This window comes from Glycine max, chromosome 8 (genome assembly GCF_000004515.6).
Source record: "Glycine max cultivar Williams 82 chromosome 8, Glycine_max_v4.0, whole genome shotgun sequence".
Classification (NCBI taxonomy): Eukaryota; Viridiplantae; Streptophyta; class Magnoliopsida; order Fabales; family Fabaceae; genus Glycine; species Glycine max.
In genome coordinates this window covers 6,356,442-6,372,375 of record NC_038244.2, presented here as the reverse complement: position 1 = coordinate 6,372,375, position 15,934 = coordinate 6,356,442, and the positions used below count along the sequence as shown (strand labels likewise).

Sequence of the window (15,934 nt, the reverse complement as noted above, 5' to 3'; positions counted from 1 at the left end):
GAAGGCTCTCGACAAGCTGTTCGGCTCATTTCCACCCGTAATTTCAACCTCTTCAGTTTTCCATTCTTATTTCTAATTCTTGGTTAATGGTTCCTACTTCCTAGTACATGCTACAGTAAAAGAATATATAAACCATTTCAGATTTTCTTCCTGACGACAATCTAAAGCAAAAAAAAAGTATGGATTGAAATGTGGAATTATTTCATTATATTATTGTCCCTTCCCTTGTTTGTCTCAGGCAATACAGTAACTTCCAGAAAATAACTGGCAGCTAAATTAATTAATGTTTTTAAATATTAGCCTTTTGATGTTTATACGCTACGCACGTGGTCCAGAATGACTCAATCAGTCTATGAAGTACCAGCCCTGACACAATAAAATTATTACAAATGTCGCAATGAATTTGGCATTTTTTAAAAGAAAGGAACAAGGAGCCATGCTAATAATCGTGTAAGGATAATTAACTATAGTGAGATCACTAATTAAGGATATTTTGATAAAAAAAAAGAAATAATGATAATGATAATAATTAATACAAGAGACAACTTAAAAAGCCTTATAGAAATGAAGAAGCAAATTTAAAATGTCTACAGACGGAGGTAGATATCGTTTGAAAATCTAATAATTGGTGTGTTTAATTTTATAAACGGTTTAAATAGATAACTTGGTACAATTCCTAGCAGTGCATGTTAGTATTACGTGATTCATTACGAGTTTACGAATTACATTACATGAGTTCATTTGGGCTAATTCTATTGTTAAGCATGCTCTCATATAAAAGTAATATTGTAAATGTACTGAGGCCAATATCCTTTTTTCACTCAGACACTACATTCCAATCAATATCTCAGTTACAGAATAGATCATGTTCTTGGAATAGACACTACCACATCTTAAGGTTTCTTAGAGAATAGAGATATTGGATCTCAATTGTAATCAAGAGGTACACAATTTATTACAATTTTTTAAGGGTGCTCTAAATTCTAGTATAAAAATATGCAGAATGTGATGTGATTAATGTTATCAGGTACGTTAAAATCCAGATACCATTTGCCAAAAGGAAGGCAGGACTTAAAATTATGGAGACCAAAAATAGTCATTTCTAAAGCCTTGTTTACACGCATAGTTGGCAGTTAGGAGCACTGAAATACATAAAAGACAAGGCCAGTATCAAATTATGGACAAAACAAGAAAAACTAAGGGATGATAAAGGTCATTATAAAGAATTCTATGAAGAGTATGCCAATGCAATCACATAGGCTATTTCCTTGTTGAAGTGTTAGCAAAGAACTCCCAGATAGCAAGTAAATAGACAAACTCTGAAAATTGCAAATCCTTCTCAAGTCTCCTTCCTCCGGCGTAAGATGAAGCTACCCTGGCAGGCAAATTCTGCTCCCTGAAATTCATCCGCAGTTTGTCAAAATGCAAATTAAGTTTTACAATATCAAATTTTGTAAACACACATCTAATTAAACTAATGCGCTCATCATTGAGTATAATTTTGTTTTCTGATTTGATGTCCACAAGAATCAATTGTTAAGATATGTAACTTTTTTTTTTTTTTTGAAAAGCAAAAGTAATGTTAAGAGATGTAACCGAGTCCTGTTTAAAAGTGAATTATGAAGACAAGCTTCTGAACCATTAATGATAATAAAATAATCCATTTATAAATTTGCATACCAGTCTGAATATTCGTCAAGAGATTGTGCAACAATCTTACATTTTATGATATCATATGCACCACTCCATCAGTTATCATGACTCTATTGTCGTCTTGCAACCTCTGAAATTTCAGAAAATATACTATTAACGTAGTTCATGTTGGGAAGGTGGCACTAGAAATGCATCAGAAGATCATACCTCTAATAGGAGTAGTATATCTGCAGCACTGTAAGGTGGTGGATCTTGCCCTCTGTTGATAACATTCCCTAAGTTTGCAATAGTTATTTGTTCCAGGCGGTTGGCATGCATATGCTGATTAAATAGAGAATTAAATTCTTCAATTCTGCAAGTCAATAAAAAGTTATTTTACGTCAGAAACAGGTAGAGCAGAGACAGGAATATAAGAAAACAAAACTGCGAGAAAGGAATTGGCAATTGACCAACCTTTCAGGGGTGGGTCCGACAGCAGCATGAGTTGCTGAGTTATCATCTACTTCCATGGCATCCGTTGATGTTGGCCTAGCCAAAAAAAAAAAAAAAAAGACAAGATGTGTTGATAGTTCATTAATGGCCAAATATGTTTTAAGAAATCTAGACATCAACCCCCTTAATATTTACATGGCAACATAGAAGTCTTGTGTAAGCATGCTAATTTAGTTTCTGGTATAGAATATGGTAATAAATGAAATTTCTTGTAAGCCAATTATGGTAATTAGAACGAAAAGATGCTTGCAATCTATTTAGCTTTTCCAACAAGTATAGATTATTTCTCACCCTCTTTTATCTTTAGGACCTCTTCTATCTTTAGGACCACGATCAGGACCATCATTTTCATCATGATCAGCCTTGCGCTTCCTGTCCAGCTCTCTCTCCCTCTCTTGCTCACGCTCCTCCATTTCTGTCAGTTCTTTGTGATATATTGCAAAATTTAGAACCTTCAAAGCTGCTTCAACATCAGACTTAGAAACCTGACAAGACAAGTACTGGCTCAATTGGAAAGTCTACAGAACACAACAGTGAAAACACACAGGCTGTTGAAGTACCACCAGTAAATACTTATAAGCAGAATAGCAATTGCAGCAAATAAAAAGTGTAGTTAAGAAGAATTTTTTATGTAAAAAAAAAGTTTTATTTTTCAAACGTTTACTTAGTGGAGATACCAACATTATTTTTGGTTAAAAGTAACAGTATGTGCTACTCCTAACATCCACCAGCCAAAATACTAATTTTGAGAACCATGATTTAGCATGGAAAGAGTTATCCAAGAAAAACTAAAAAGAAAGACCAAAAGGTTCATTGACTTTGCCCCTGGACTTGTTATCAACATGGACACGTATCTCACTATATTATAAATAGCAGAGAAGGAGAGCACTATAGAGTAGATGCCAAGTCAAGTACCTCTCTGCTCAACTTCAATTTGGCATGAGCTGTTGAGAGACGTATTATGGTTTCTAAAGTTCTGGCAGTTATGGGAAGTGTTCCTCCAGTCTGCATAAAGCCAGCATGATATCAATATAAGACTACTTTGTACAATGGCTTGAATGTTTAGAGTCAATTTCAATTCCCAATGTTAACCTTTGCATTTGAACTTGAATTTCTGAGCTCAGCATAGGCCGTGGCAATGTTCTCAGATGCCTGTGGACATAGTCAATTGATGTTAAATTCAAGTTAGTCACGTGTCTATATAATGGGATTGGACCAGAAGCATAACAACCATTGAAAACAATCAGACTTCAGAAGAAGCACTCAGCTATGGCAATTGTAACATATAGCAGACCAAAATTCCATTAACATGGATAAACTGCAAAAATTCATTATAAATTAAGAAAAATGGAATTGCTAATAGTAACAAAAAAGGCAAATCACCTCATCAGTCAGTTCAGGTTGAATCCTATGCTTAGCATAGTGGATAAATTTTTTAAGAAACTTAATTGTAAGCGTATCACGTTTTTGACCTCTTCCAGTTTTCTTCCCATGTAACATTCTGTTATATTTGACAAAGACAGATGAGTCCATATCAGCTTCATCTTCTCTTCCATATCTTGAGCTCCCATCAAGTGCTGCCTCACCTACATTGTTATAAGTTAATTAGAATAAAAGAATTCTCTAGTATAAGCATGTCTTTAGCATTTGAAAACTTCTTATCTACCTCCATCAACAGCAGAACGAAATCGATGCATACGAAGGACATGCTCTGATATTCGACGATCAATATCAGGATCCATTTGATCCAACACAATAAAAAGTAGATCAAATCGAGAAAGCAAGGAGTCTGGGAGTCCGATATTTTTGGTTGGAGTCAATGAACGATCATACTGTAGAATTGCACAATAAAAGCCACTAGTTAGAAAAATAAATAAAGGTTCAGTACAATATCAGGAACTTTGGTAGTTTAAACTTCACAGCAAATTTCTCTCACAATGCCACTTACAGTTCCATATATGGGATTTGCAGCTGCAACCACACTGCATCGGGCATTCAGTGAAGCATGGATACCAGCTTTGGCAATAGTCACGGTCTGCTGCTCCATAACTTCATGTATAGCAACACGATCTTGATCATTCATCTTGTCAAATTCATCAATGCAGACAACACCTCTGTCAGCAAGCACCATTGCCCCAGCTTCAAGCCTTCTTTCCCCTAGAAGAAAGAGATTACAATTTTTCCTTAGATGACAGATGTAATAATAGAATTATGCATATATATATATATATATATATATAGCCCATGACGAATGATTTACCTGTTTCTTGATCTGAAGTAACTGCGGCTGTCAAACCAACCCCAGAAGAACCCCGGCCTGTAGTTGATATGGCCAAGGGAGCAATGTTCATAATTGCTCTCAAGAGTTGAGACTTGGCAACAGAGGGATCGCCAACCATCATCATGTTGATGTCACTAAAGAAGCAAGACAGACTAGCATTACAATCTTATATTAAGAGAAAAGGAGCAGACCAACTTGGATTTCAATAATACCAACTTCGACTAACAGAAAAGGAGCTGACAAAAAAAACTAACAGAAAGGAGATCAAGAGAAAACTCTAACCCTCGCAAGTGAGTGCCATTCTTTAAGTTCTTCTCCACCCCACTAAGCATCAACAAAACCACTGCTTTCTTTATCCAAGAATGCCCATATATAGAAGGTGCAAGTGAATTACTTAGCAGATCAAATGCATCATCTCTTGCAGCTATCTCTTTAATGTTTTTGACATCTTCAGCACTGTAGATTGGTGCATTAGCCTCTTTGTTGAGAAGAGAAACATTGTTGGCTATGAGAACAGTCCTACATGAAAATCAGTCAATCAAGTTTCTGTTCAAGAAAGCAAGCAAGTGCAAAGGAGTTATGTCAGTATATTTTCTGGAGCTACCTGAATACTCCATTCACACTGCCTTTGCTTTTCCCTGCAAGAGCCTTATATATCCCCACAATTGCCACTCGATCTCCAGGCTTGCAAGAATCAACAAGATCGTCTTCTGCAATGACATCCACTGTTCTTGGGAGTTGACCAGGAGCAGAATTCTCAGGAACTTCTTGAATGGACAAAGTTTGATGATCTTTGTATTTGCACAATCCAAACTCAGTCACGAGTAAGTTGCCATTTTCATCCTACAACAAAGCTGTAGTCAGTAAATTTCATGGTCGGGTGATTATAATGATATTAGAGATCAAGGGGCTTGAGATTACCCTTGTAGGGTAAACAGATCCTGTGGGCAATCCCAAATTAGATGTAATATCACGATATTCGCGAGAAGTGAAGCTTCCCGTGGTGGGGCAAAAATGAACACTTTTAACAACCTTCGGCCTTACAAGAGAACCTATAAATGAAAATAAAGATAAGATCCCTTAAACCAGAGTATTTGCTCTCAAATATAGAACTGTGATTGTAAATTTATGCCAAATGAAACAGAAAGAAAGGAATCAATGGAGAAAAAGAGCAACCTAAAGATAAAACCAAACTGCTGCTTGTAAAAGAAAGAGATTACATAGTTTAATAAGTAAAAGATCTTCACATTGCCATCATTATCACATAGCATAATGCCCAACATGCTACTCAGGACATACTAAAAGTGACTTAGCATAAACAATATTAACTAATCATCAAACTAAAAGCTTTCTATGCCAAACAAAATTATGAAGTACACTTGTTAACTTAAAGAAACAAATAGAAAGGAAAAAAAATCACAGGTTTTATACTAACCAACGGTGTAATGAAAGGTTAAATCCTTGAACAAAGAAACAAACATTGCCTCAAAATAATAAAAAAATAAAATATAATCTTCAAATTCAAGTTAGACCATGTAAAACCTATCAGGGAGCAATTAAATAATCAATTCAGGGAAGAAAGAAACAAAAGTTTAATTCACAGTCACTTTACCAGAAATTGGGTGCACTCAACCATTTAAACCTTAAACAAGTAAGAAAGGTGCAAAAAAAAGAGGAAGGAATGTTAGTTTTACATTTAGTGACAATGCCCTCAATACAGACCATGGAACCTATGAATTCAGAGAGAAGTTCCCTGGGCGTGACACGGCGAGAAACAAAAGGGCCTTCAAATCCAACAAGCACTTGTTCCCCTTCCTTCAAATACTTGGGATCGATAGCACGAGTAGCCTCCGTGACCGCGTCACAGAACGGCTGCATGTACTCACTTGGACTCCTCAGAATCCTGCATAAGGAATAACACCAATCGCATAAACTAACTTGGCATACAGGATCAAATTCCACAGTAATGACAAAAAACTGAAATTTGAAAGTGTAAAAAAGAAAAGCAAATGTGCTAACCTGTTACCCAAGTCGCGGAAGTTGTGGAGATCGGAGATGTTGACGATGAGGCGGTGACGCTTGTGGTTGATTAGGGTTTTGATTTCGTCCATGTATATGCCCTTTCCAACCTAACGATTTAACACGAACGAAATCGTTGGAAATGAAGAATGAGAAGGTAAAAAAAAAAAAAGGAGAGGAGAATACAGAATGTTTGGGACATACATCTTGATCTAAGAAATCGGAGAATTCTCGCTTGTGAGCTGCCCTAACTTCCTCGCTCAAATCCATTGTCGTATCGAAGCCTCTGATAACAAACAGAAAGAGAGAGATTTAGAAGAATAGAAGAAAAGGAGGGTGGTGGTTCCTTTTTTTTGCCGCTAACTAGGGCTTTGCATTTGGCGGGAACATGGAGCCTCTTGCTCGCGTTGTGGCGGGAAAATGCTTGGTCACAGTTTTCTTGGGCTTTTTTACTTCGAGGCTCAATCTGTACCTTTTAAAGGCTGTTGCTTCTTGCACTTCTCATTATATCCTTATATTTCAGAATCAACTTTTCAAAATCCAATGAAAAGTATGTGAAGCAATAGGAGTGTAAGACGTTTTTTACCCCCTTTTAAAACTTCATCTTTTTGCACTCTTTTTTATTTATTTCCAATCCTCTATATTTTCTAAATGTTGTTAAAATATAATTTTGTTCTCTTATTTATATTTTATGTTTCCATTTAATCCCTTGAGTTAAAAAGTTTTTACTTTGATCCCCTATAGTGCCTTGGTTAGATCAAATTTGTCATTTCATCAGTTTTTTGCACACATAATGTTTATCTTTTAATTTGTTGTGTGTTACCAAGTTGATCAAACTAGTGTAAAAAAAATTGACCAAAGAATCAGATTTGGTATAATGGAGAAACTTTAAGGGGCGAAGATGAAACTTTAAAGACATAAGAAATTAAATTAAAACCTAAAATATAAATATGAAACCAAAAATTTATTTTAGCTATAATAATGCTCTAATAGGTGAGTGAGGTTTCATTGTTTCACAATTGGATCCAATCTCAGTGCAAATCTAACGCAAATGACCGGATTCGATCAAGTTTCATGATTGCTTTTTAAACCGAACAAAATATTTTCAAGGCGTGAATATTCACAAGATACTTTTTTTTTTTTACAGAAAAGGTTCAGTATAATAAATCACTGGCTCTTGTTGGCTGTCCGAGAACACCAGTTGATGAAATTTTATTAAAAAATGGCTGTCCAAAATTTCATTAACAAAAAAAGAAGTTATTAAAGCATATTTTGGGTAAGTTGACGGCAGTTCCATGGCGAATTCAATAAGAAAAAAACGACTAATCCAGATGCATTAGAACAAAGATGTGACTTATATAGTAGTATACTATTACTGTTTTTCAATTGGTTGAGCATGATTTACAATTTTGTAAATCAACTGATAACGTATTTAATTCATACGGATAAAAAAAAAATTATTACTGTTTTTCATAAATTACAAATTTATCTTGAAACTCGTGGATCCACTCTGAAATAATACTTACCAGCATGTATTCAAGAAGCCGTGAGACTCAAATAATACTTAACAATAAGGAAGAATGCTTAAGAATATAAGCTCTTTGACATTCTATCCGCTGCTGTATACCTCCAAACTAATAAAATCTTCGAGCTATATTCAAAATGTTCTACTACAAAATAGTCTTATAGCTAATTGTCAAGTCACAATTAGGCACAAAATGAACAACTACATGCCTACAGCTTTTTATATATGATGATGGACTCAGCTAGAGTAAATAACCTCAATGATGTAGAGGGAACAAAATTTCAATTAACTTAAACCCGTGTTCTACATAAAGTGCAGACAAGCTAAGCTGGGCAATCAAGGCTTGAAAGCAGAAAATGCCACCACAGAGTTGTGTCCACCGAATCCAAATGAATTTGAAATGGCTGAAATAAGAAATCATCAATTAGCAGTCCAAATCATAGCCTGTATCATGTGGGGGAGGAAAACTTTGGTTATTGAATTATTTAGAATCTTACCAACGTTGATTTCATGCTGCTGCTTGACATTTGCCACTGTATCAAAATCAACTGCAGGTTCTGGGTTCTGCATTCCAGACCAAGTACATATTATAACTTCAAAATTAAAAAACATTGCTGCCAGAAAATCAAACTGAATGATTTTGTATGGTTCTCAAAGGCAAAATGGGACAATTGAAGGACATAATATTTTCCTAACTGTTTTTGCGAGCAATCTTTATGATTAAAACCACAACTATTTCTGCCCCCTCCAGTCACCCAGCAACAAAAACAATACTACTTGACTTTTTAATGGTATGGTGACAATTAATACTAACTTGATCTTCACTATGGTCTGGCTCAAACTAACTATCCCTAAATTAAAATTGCAACTCTAACATGTGAAATAATTCTCACATTGTTACAATGAGCTCTCATATACATTGATGACATGCAAATTCCTAGGTACGATCTCCAATAATTTCAAAAATAATTTTGCCATACCAAGCAATTGAGTCCACATGGCTAAAGTTGAAAAACACTGACAATGATAAATAACAAAAGTTCATGCAATCAGTCATAATAATCCTAAACCTAAAATATTAGGTATACGTACAAATTGATTGATTGTTGGATGCAGCCATCCTGTTGTTATGGCTTTCACTGTGGCAATGGCTTCTAAACCCCCAGCTGCACCAAGGCAGTGCCCTATCATAGACTGATACAATGAAGAATAGATACATCAGTTCATGGTCAAGGAGTTAATCAAATATAACGGTTTATAATCTAGAAGAAAACAGAGCTTTCACCAGCATATAAAAGTCAATAGTGGGACAATACCTTGGTGGCATTAATTTTGATGCCAGAAGTGTCCTTGAAAACCTTTTTAATAGCATTAATTTCTGCCAAGTCTCCAGCAAGAGTGGAAGTTGCATGTGCATTTATGTAGTTGACCTGAAAAAAGGCAATTGCTATGCTTTCACTTTGCTAATTTATGGTAAGGATGAATCAGAAGTAAAATATAAATAAAAGAAATTAAGCAATCATTAAGACTAACTTCCAGAACTGACAAAAAAGCATACAGCAATGGCATTACAACTATCCTTTCAGTTCCATTAGTGACTTAAGCCCCTCTCTCTTGGAATGATGAGAGTAACTGGGTATTAAAGCATTATTTGCATAAGTCGCAACAGCCTGAGCCTTACTTTCAAGATAGATATTTTAATTTATGTTCTAATTGTACTGTGTTTCTTACAAACTCTGACTTCTTGGCATCACTCTAAGAAACTGAACCAAATCTCAAAAAATAAGTAGTACACAATTACACATGCTGTATGCTGTCAGCTTGCTACTGATATCAGTGTAATTGTGTAATATCAGTATCGCACACTTAATTACTTGAGAAAAAGATGAACAGAAATTTCAAAATGGAAGACAAATATCACAACACAAAACTATCAAAGAGTCCCTGCTCTCTCCATCTGATTTTCTCACTATGCAGTTCATTATTGCCTTTTCTTTTTCCCCTGACAACCTAAAAGTTCCTGCTGCATCTGTGTTCTTGGTGCAAGTATAACGTCAAACAACCAAATAGCGACCTCTGACAACCATGACCAACCACAATCTGCAACAACAGACCTATGACAATTACAATCTGCCAGCAAAGACCTTCCCCCCCCCCCAACAATTTGCAACAATTACCCCTTTGCTCCCTATTGTGCTGCATTGCCCCCTTATTGTAGTTGAAATTAATCTACCATGTTTTGAAATCTTGAAATCTTGAAATCAATGTCAAATGGAATTTGTGTTGCTGTGCCTACCCTTCTCCCCTTTTGTGCTGTGTTGTGCCCCCCTCACTAGCTTGGTGAAATTGTGCAAAGTTTGATTACCCACTTGATTATCCCCTGTGGTGTATAAGCTAAAATTGTATACAACTGTGTTCTGTCTGAATTCCAAAATTGTTTTTACCTTACAAACTTTTGATTTGGTCATTTATGTATAAGTTTAACTTGTATTACCATAGTTAAGTTAGAATGTTATGAAGTTGGAATGTTGGATGCTTATTATTTTATGGTATACTATTTTGTTTGGATACTATAGTTAAGTTTTTTAATATTACTTTTGTAATTGGTAAATCCTTTGGAGTTTATGAATTGAGTCTACAAGTCAAGTTTATGGAGCCTCCACAAGCTTGTGTAGATGGCTTGACAACCTTGCTCACATGTGTAGGCAGTTATGCCACTCTTGAACTGACTGCTGCTAATTCTCTGCCCTCTTTCCCTTTCTTCCTATGGTAAGCCTGCCTTACAGGCGGTTTCCTAACACACTCTTAACCATGCAGCACCCATTACTGGTTGACAAGGATGATACATATTTAATAAGCATAATGAGCATCCTATCCTATATAATTGGATATTAATAATTACGTAACTTCTCTGCCGTCATTTATCCAAACCTCAATGTTAGAAAATAAAATCTCGGAGACCTACTCAGATTATAATACACAGCAGCAACATTATAAAATATGTTTACCATTTCTATACATGCCATGTCATCCCCTACCATATCACAAAAAAGATATTGATAACACATGGAATATGCAAGTAAGGTACGGTAAGTAGGTAACAGAGAAGTAGAGTCAACTAGAGAGACATCTTGGGAAGAAACACAATAAAACAGAAGAGAAACCAACAATCCTTTTAACAGATAAAATTACCAACAAAAGTAGAAGAGTGGTACAAGGAGTAAAATAGTACCTCCTCTGGTGACACACCGGCATCTTCAAGGCTGCTCTGAATGCATGTAGACACACCAAGTCCATCAGACCTTGGATCAGTCATGTGATAAGCATCACAGTTAACAGCTCCTCCCAAATATTCAGCAATAATAGGTGCGCCTCGCTTCATAGCATGCTCCAAGCTCTCCATTACCTGTCAAGTTATAACACTTTAAGATTTAGAAATTAACTTGCACAGAACAAAAAAACATACAACATAGCAATATCTTCAAACACTCACAGGAAAAGACCAACAGTTTACCAATTACCACTTTAATAAATTCATAAGGATTTTACAATTATGCTGATTGAGGCCATATTTGGATAAATTTTTCTGTATGGTAAAATGAATTGAATTTCTTCTGTAAGTTAAAATCAGTTTATGCACTGCAGCTGTTAAAGTTAGATTGGAGAGCTTCTATAAAAGTTAAATGCATAAATTGATTTGAACTTAGTGTAGAAGCTGGATTCGGTTTATTGTAAGCCCTTACAGACAAGTTTATCCAAACACTGATTATAATGCACACAAGGTGAATGCAGCCTTACCAAAACTCCAGCACCTTCACCCATAACAAAGCCATCACGTTCCTTATCCCATGGCCTGGAAGCGGTTTTAGGGTCGTCGTTCCTCTGAGAAAGCGCTCTGCAAGCAACAAAACCCCCTAACCCAATAGGAATAATGGCAGCCTCAGTCCCACCGGCTATCATCAAATCAGCCTCCCCTCTCCGAATATGGTTCGCCGCAGCATAAAAGCAATAATTGGAAGTAGCACAAGCCGTGGATATAGAGTAGTTGGGACCCATGAATCCAAGGTCTATCCCAAGCAAAGCCGAACCCATGTTAGTAATTGCATAAGGAATGAAAAACGGCGTTATCTTCCTGTGCCCCTTCTCAATCAGAGCCTGAACACCGTCAGAAAACACCGTTAAGCCTCCCATTCCAGAGCCTACAAGAACACCAGCACGCTCCTTATCAATCTGCATAAAATCCCAAATTCAGGTTAAATAGGGTTTTCCATAAGAAAAATAATAAAATGAATAACCAATAGCGAATCAAGGTTCGAATTCCCATTGAAAAAAGTGTCTACATTTAGTGTCCAACTCAATAGAATTATCTCTAAAAGTAAGTGTGTGTGTGTGTGTGTGACAGTGTCTCGAAAAGGATTGTCTCGGAATTGTAAACTATCAAAATAAGAAGGAAATGTAGGAAGGGAGAATAGATCTGAGACCTTGGAGTGGTTGTCGGGGGCAAGGTCGGCGTTTTCGAGGGCCTTTTTGCCGGCGACAATGCAGTAGCGGAGGCAGTCGTCGAGGCGGCGGTCGTTCTTGCCGTCGATGTAGCCCTCGGCAGAGAAGCCGCGGATCTGGCCGCCGAAACGCGTGGGGAACTTGGAGGCGTCGAAGCGGTCGATGGCGGTGATGCCGCTCTCGCCGGCGAGGAGCTTCTCGTAGTAACCCTCCACGTCGTTACCGAACACCGACGCGAGGCCCATTCCGGTGATCACAACGCGCTTCTTGGGGTCCTTCTGTCGCTGCGGGGCGGACACCTTCGGCGCCACCGTGGCGGAGACGAAGAACACGCGCTTGGCGCTGGAGGAGCGGCGGTTGGCGGCGGCATTGTTGGGGCCACGAAGAGGGTCCAAGGGAGAAGCGCGGAGGGTGGGAGAGTGAAGCGCTTGCATGATGATGGCGGAGAATGCAAAGCAGAACAGAACCCTGCGTGCTGCTAGTGTAACCAATCTAACAAGTGGGTCTTATTTATTTTCTGCTAATGTTCATGTTGTGTTGTGTTTAGCCACTAGTACTACTATTTTTTAAGGATTAATTTTTATTTTTTTTTGTTTTGAAAAATGTTTCGTAGATACCCATTCTATATTTCTATTATGATTCATGAGACACCTGGAAGAAACAGAAAACAGAAAAAAAAGATATGATACAAAAAGAGATAAAAAATGAATAAAAATATTAACAAAATATTTATGTATTATTGTTTTTTTATCAAATTTAGATCATTATTGTCTTTTTTTCTTTCTAAAATTTAAATTTGTTTTTTAATTTTAAAAAATGCTATTTTTAGTTTTTTTTACTGATTTTTTGCAATTTAGATGAATAATTATAATTTGTAACATTTTTTATCAAAAAGACTAATTTTTTTTTAAAGTTGACGAAAATATATCATTTAAATTTAGAAGACTAAAAAAAATATTGACTTAAATGTGATCAACCAGAATGGCTAAGTTTATTTTTTTATCTAGGATTTTATTTTTATCTCGAGACATATTTTATGATTGGTTGAATTTTATTGATAATGAGAAGTCTTAATAAGTTATGTTTTTTTATTTTATGAGTTTTTTTCTTAATTTTATGATTAATTAGTTGATTTTAATCAATATTAATTAAAATGTATTGCTAATATTCTTTTCTTTTCTTGGGTAATAAAAAAATATTATTCTTCTTTTATTAATAATAATAATGGAATGAGAATTCGTTTCCCCGCATCTCACGTGGCTTACAGCGAAGCAGGCGATAAAAACAATGCTGCTGCCTTCGAAATGCCAGAATAGGAAAATGAAGACATGACAACCTAACCTTGTTATCCCCAAATGTTCATAACTTGGACTTAGTTATTATGAAAAGTTGAGAATTATATTAATACGTTACCTATTTACTTTCAAAAGTAATATATAATTTCGCTGGTTGTAAAATATATATATATATATATATATATATATATATATATATATATATATATATATATATATATATATATACTCGCTAAAAAATAGATTAAATATTATTTTTGGTCTATTATATTTTCATATTTTTTATTTTTTATATTCATTTTTTAAAAAAAATATTTAGATTCTTTATATTTTAAAAAAATAATTTTAATTTTTTCTTTTGTTTACGTTAAATATATTAATTTTTTGTTAATGTTTTAAATTTTGATTAAGTTTTTCAAAATTAAAAACATTGATAGAATATTAATTTTTTAATGAAAAACAAGGAAATAAATATTAAATGAAACTTTTAATATTAAAAAAATAAATTAATATGAAATTTTGAATTAAAATAAAATATAAAAATATGTTTCACATTATTTTACTCTTCATTTTTTTTTTCTCTCCAAACTAACTGACACAAAAGTAACCGAATGCATGAAAGAGAAATAGAACGTGGGAAAGAAAAGAGGAATAGAACGTGGGAAAGAGAAAATAGGTCCTTTATATTTTAAAAGATAAAATAAAGTGAAATTACATAACACCTTCATAATAGGGAGGAGAGAAGGAGGTCCTCAAACTAAGCACAAAAAAGATAAAGATATAAAGAGATGCAACAATGGTAAACAATGAAGATATGATGCAAGGGGAAGAACAAAATACAAACAACCTATTTCGTCTTAATTTCTATAGAGAACAAATGTTAGAGGTGGAGGGAGAGTTTTTGCTGGATGTTGAAGGAGATGGTATAAAAAGAGAGTAATGCTAAAGCCACCAAACCCATTTAAATAGATTGGCAACTGACATGTTTCCTGTGTTGTTTGCCGAAATTATCATTTCTCTATTTTTTTTTTTTTACAACAATGTATAAATATTGCATTATCTTTAATATCAATTAAAATTTAATTAAAAAAATCCTTAAAGAGACTATATAGTTGTCAAAATCCTACTTAACTGATTTATTTGATTGATTGGACCCAAGACCGATTAAGTAATAATTAAGATGACCCTTGAAGCTAATTATAATTTTATAATCAGCCAAATTACCAATCAAATCGAACAAAATAAATTTGAGTTTGCCTTTAAAAAAAGTATTTAAATTTGTGTGTCAAAGTAGAATTTAGTTTTTTCCAACAAAATCTAAGCAATATTTTTCCACCTCTTTAACCCATTAGTTTTGATTATTAGTGACCAAAGATGATTTCATGTGTGTAGTTCATTTGTAGACAAGTAGATATAATTTCACCTGACAAAATCATATCAACTGTTACGCTTAAAGAACTAAAGAAGAGTCAAGAGAGACTTAAGGGCCCGTTTGATTAACTTATCAGTTTTTAATTCTAACACCTGATTTCTGAAACAGTTTTATGCTACTCACTAGTTACTTTCTCATCCAAAATCTCCCCAAGTTTCAAGAATTATTTTCAAAAGCAAAAAACAGAAACTATTGAAAGATGTTTTCCTACTTTCTTTTCTAAATTTTTGTTTGAGGTTAGTATATGACACTGCACTGGCATATGAGTGCATTTCAGAGCTACAAGCCTACAACATTAAGAATCCATATACAGCATATGATGCGAGAGCTAGTATATGTGAAACTCTGAAGGCTTGCAATATTCACAGAACCCAAATGCTGTAACTTGCCAAACATGTTTTTTACCGAATGCTGATATATGTGACTGAGATTACATCGTTGATTTTGTCTAACTTTTTTTAAAAAAAGTTAATTGGTCCAAATCCTTCAAAGTGTTCCACATTTGTCTTTAAATGCCCCAACTTTATCTTTTATAAAGTCTTCTTTTCCTCTTTCATAAGTCGTCTTCAGTTTTAGAAGTCATTTCAAAAAAAGGCTTTTGTTTTTCATAAAAAAAAAACAGTATTAGAAACACATTTCGAATTCCTTATTGTGTCTTTTCTTCTTACTTTCACACAGAACTACTTAGATTAAGTACATTAAACTAATAAATTGTTCAACACACTACTATTATTACC

The 15,934-nt window shown here is 34.8% G+C and overlaps 2 protein-coding genes across 3 annotated transcripts; both read right to left on the bottom strand.

The window, feature by feature from the left end:
- Positions 1-1,049: 1,049 nt before the first annotated feature.
- LOC100811545 (DNA replication licensing factor MCM3) lies at positions 1,050-6,923 on the bottom strand. 2 transcript variants are annotated; one of them, XM_006584969.4, is made up of 17 exons: positions 6,650-6,923; positions 6,446-6,555; positions 6,121-6,329; positions 5,348-5,478; positions 5,031-5,269; positions 4,709-4,945; positions 4,406-4,560; positions 4,094-4,302; positions 3,812-3,977; positions 3,529-3,731; positions 3,238-3,297; positions 3,061-3,150; positions 2,437-2,630; positions 2,107-2,181; positions 1,861-2,005; positions 1,681-1,783; positions 1,050-1,396 (listed from the first exon to the last, which is right to left on the bottom strand). In XM_006584969.4, the coding sequence occupies exons 1-16, from the start codon at positions 6,713-6,715 to the stop codon at positions 1,724-1,726; spliced, it is 2,349 nt and encodes a 782-aa protein (XP_006585032.1). In that variant the 5' UTR covers positions 6,716-6,923; the 3' UTR covers positions 1,050-1,396; positions 1,681-1,723. The 2 variants fall into 2 exon arrangements, with proteins under 2 accessions (XP_006585032.1, XP_006585033.1); XM_006584970.4 differs by having other exon boundaries at positions 1,721-1,783.
- Positions 6,924-8,006: 1,083 nt separating this feature from the next.
- KASI (beta-ketoacyl-ACP synthetase I) lies at positions 8,007-12,990 on the bottom strand. The gene is made up of 7 exons (NM_001251681.2): positions 12,452-12,990; positions 11,769-12,200; positions 11,203-11,376; positions 9,287-9,400; positions 9,063-9,164; positions 8,468-8,534; positions 8,007-8,374 (listed from the first exon to the last, which is right to left on the bottom strand). The coding sequence occupies exons 1-7, from the start codon at positions 12,902-12,904 to the stop codon at positions 8,307-8,309; spliced, it is 1,410 nt and encodes a 469-aa protein (NP_001238610.1). The 5' UTR covers positions 12,905-12,990; the 3' UTR covers positions 8,007-8,306.
- Between the last annotated feature and the right edge of the window lie 2,944 nt (positions 12,991-15,934).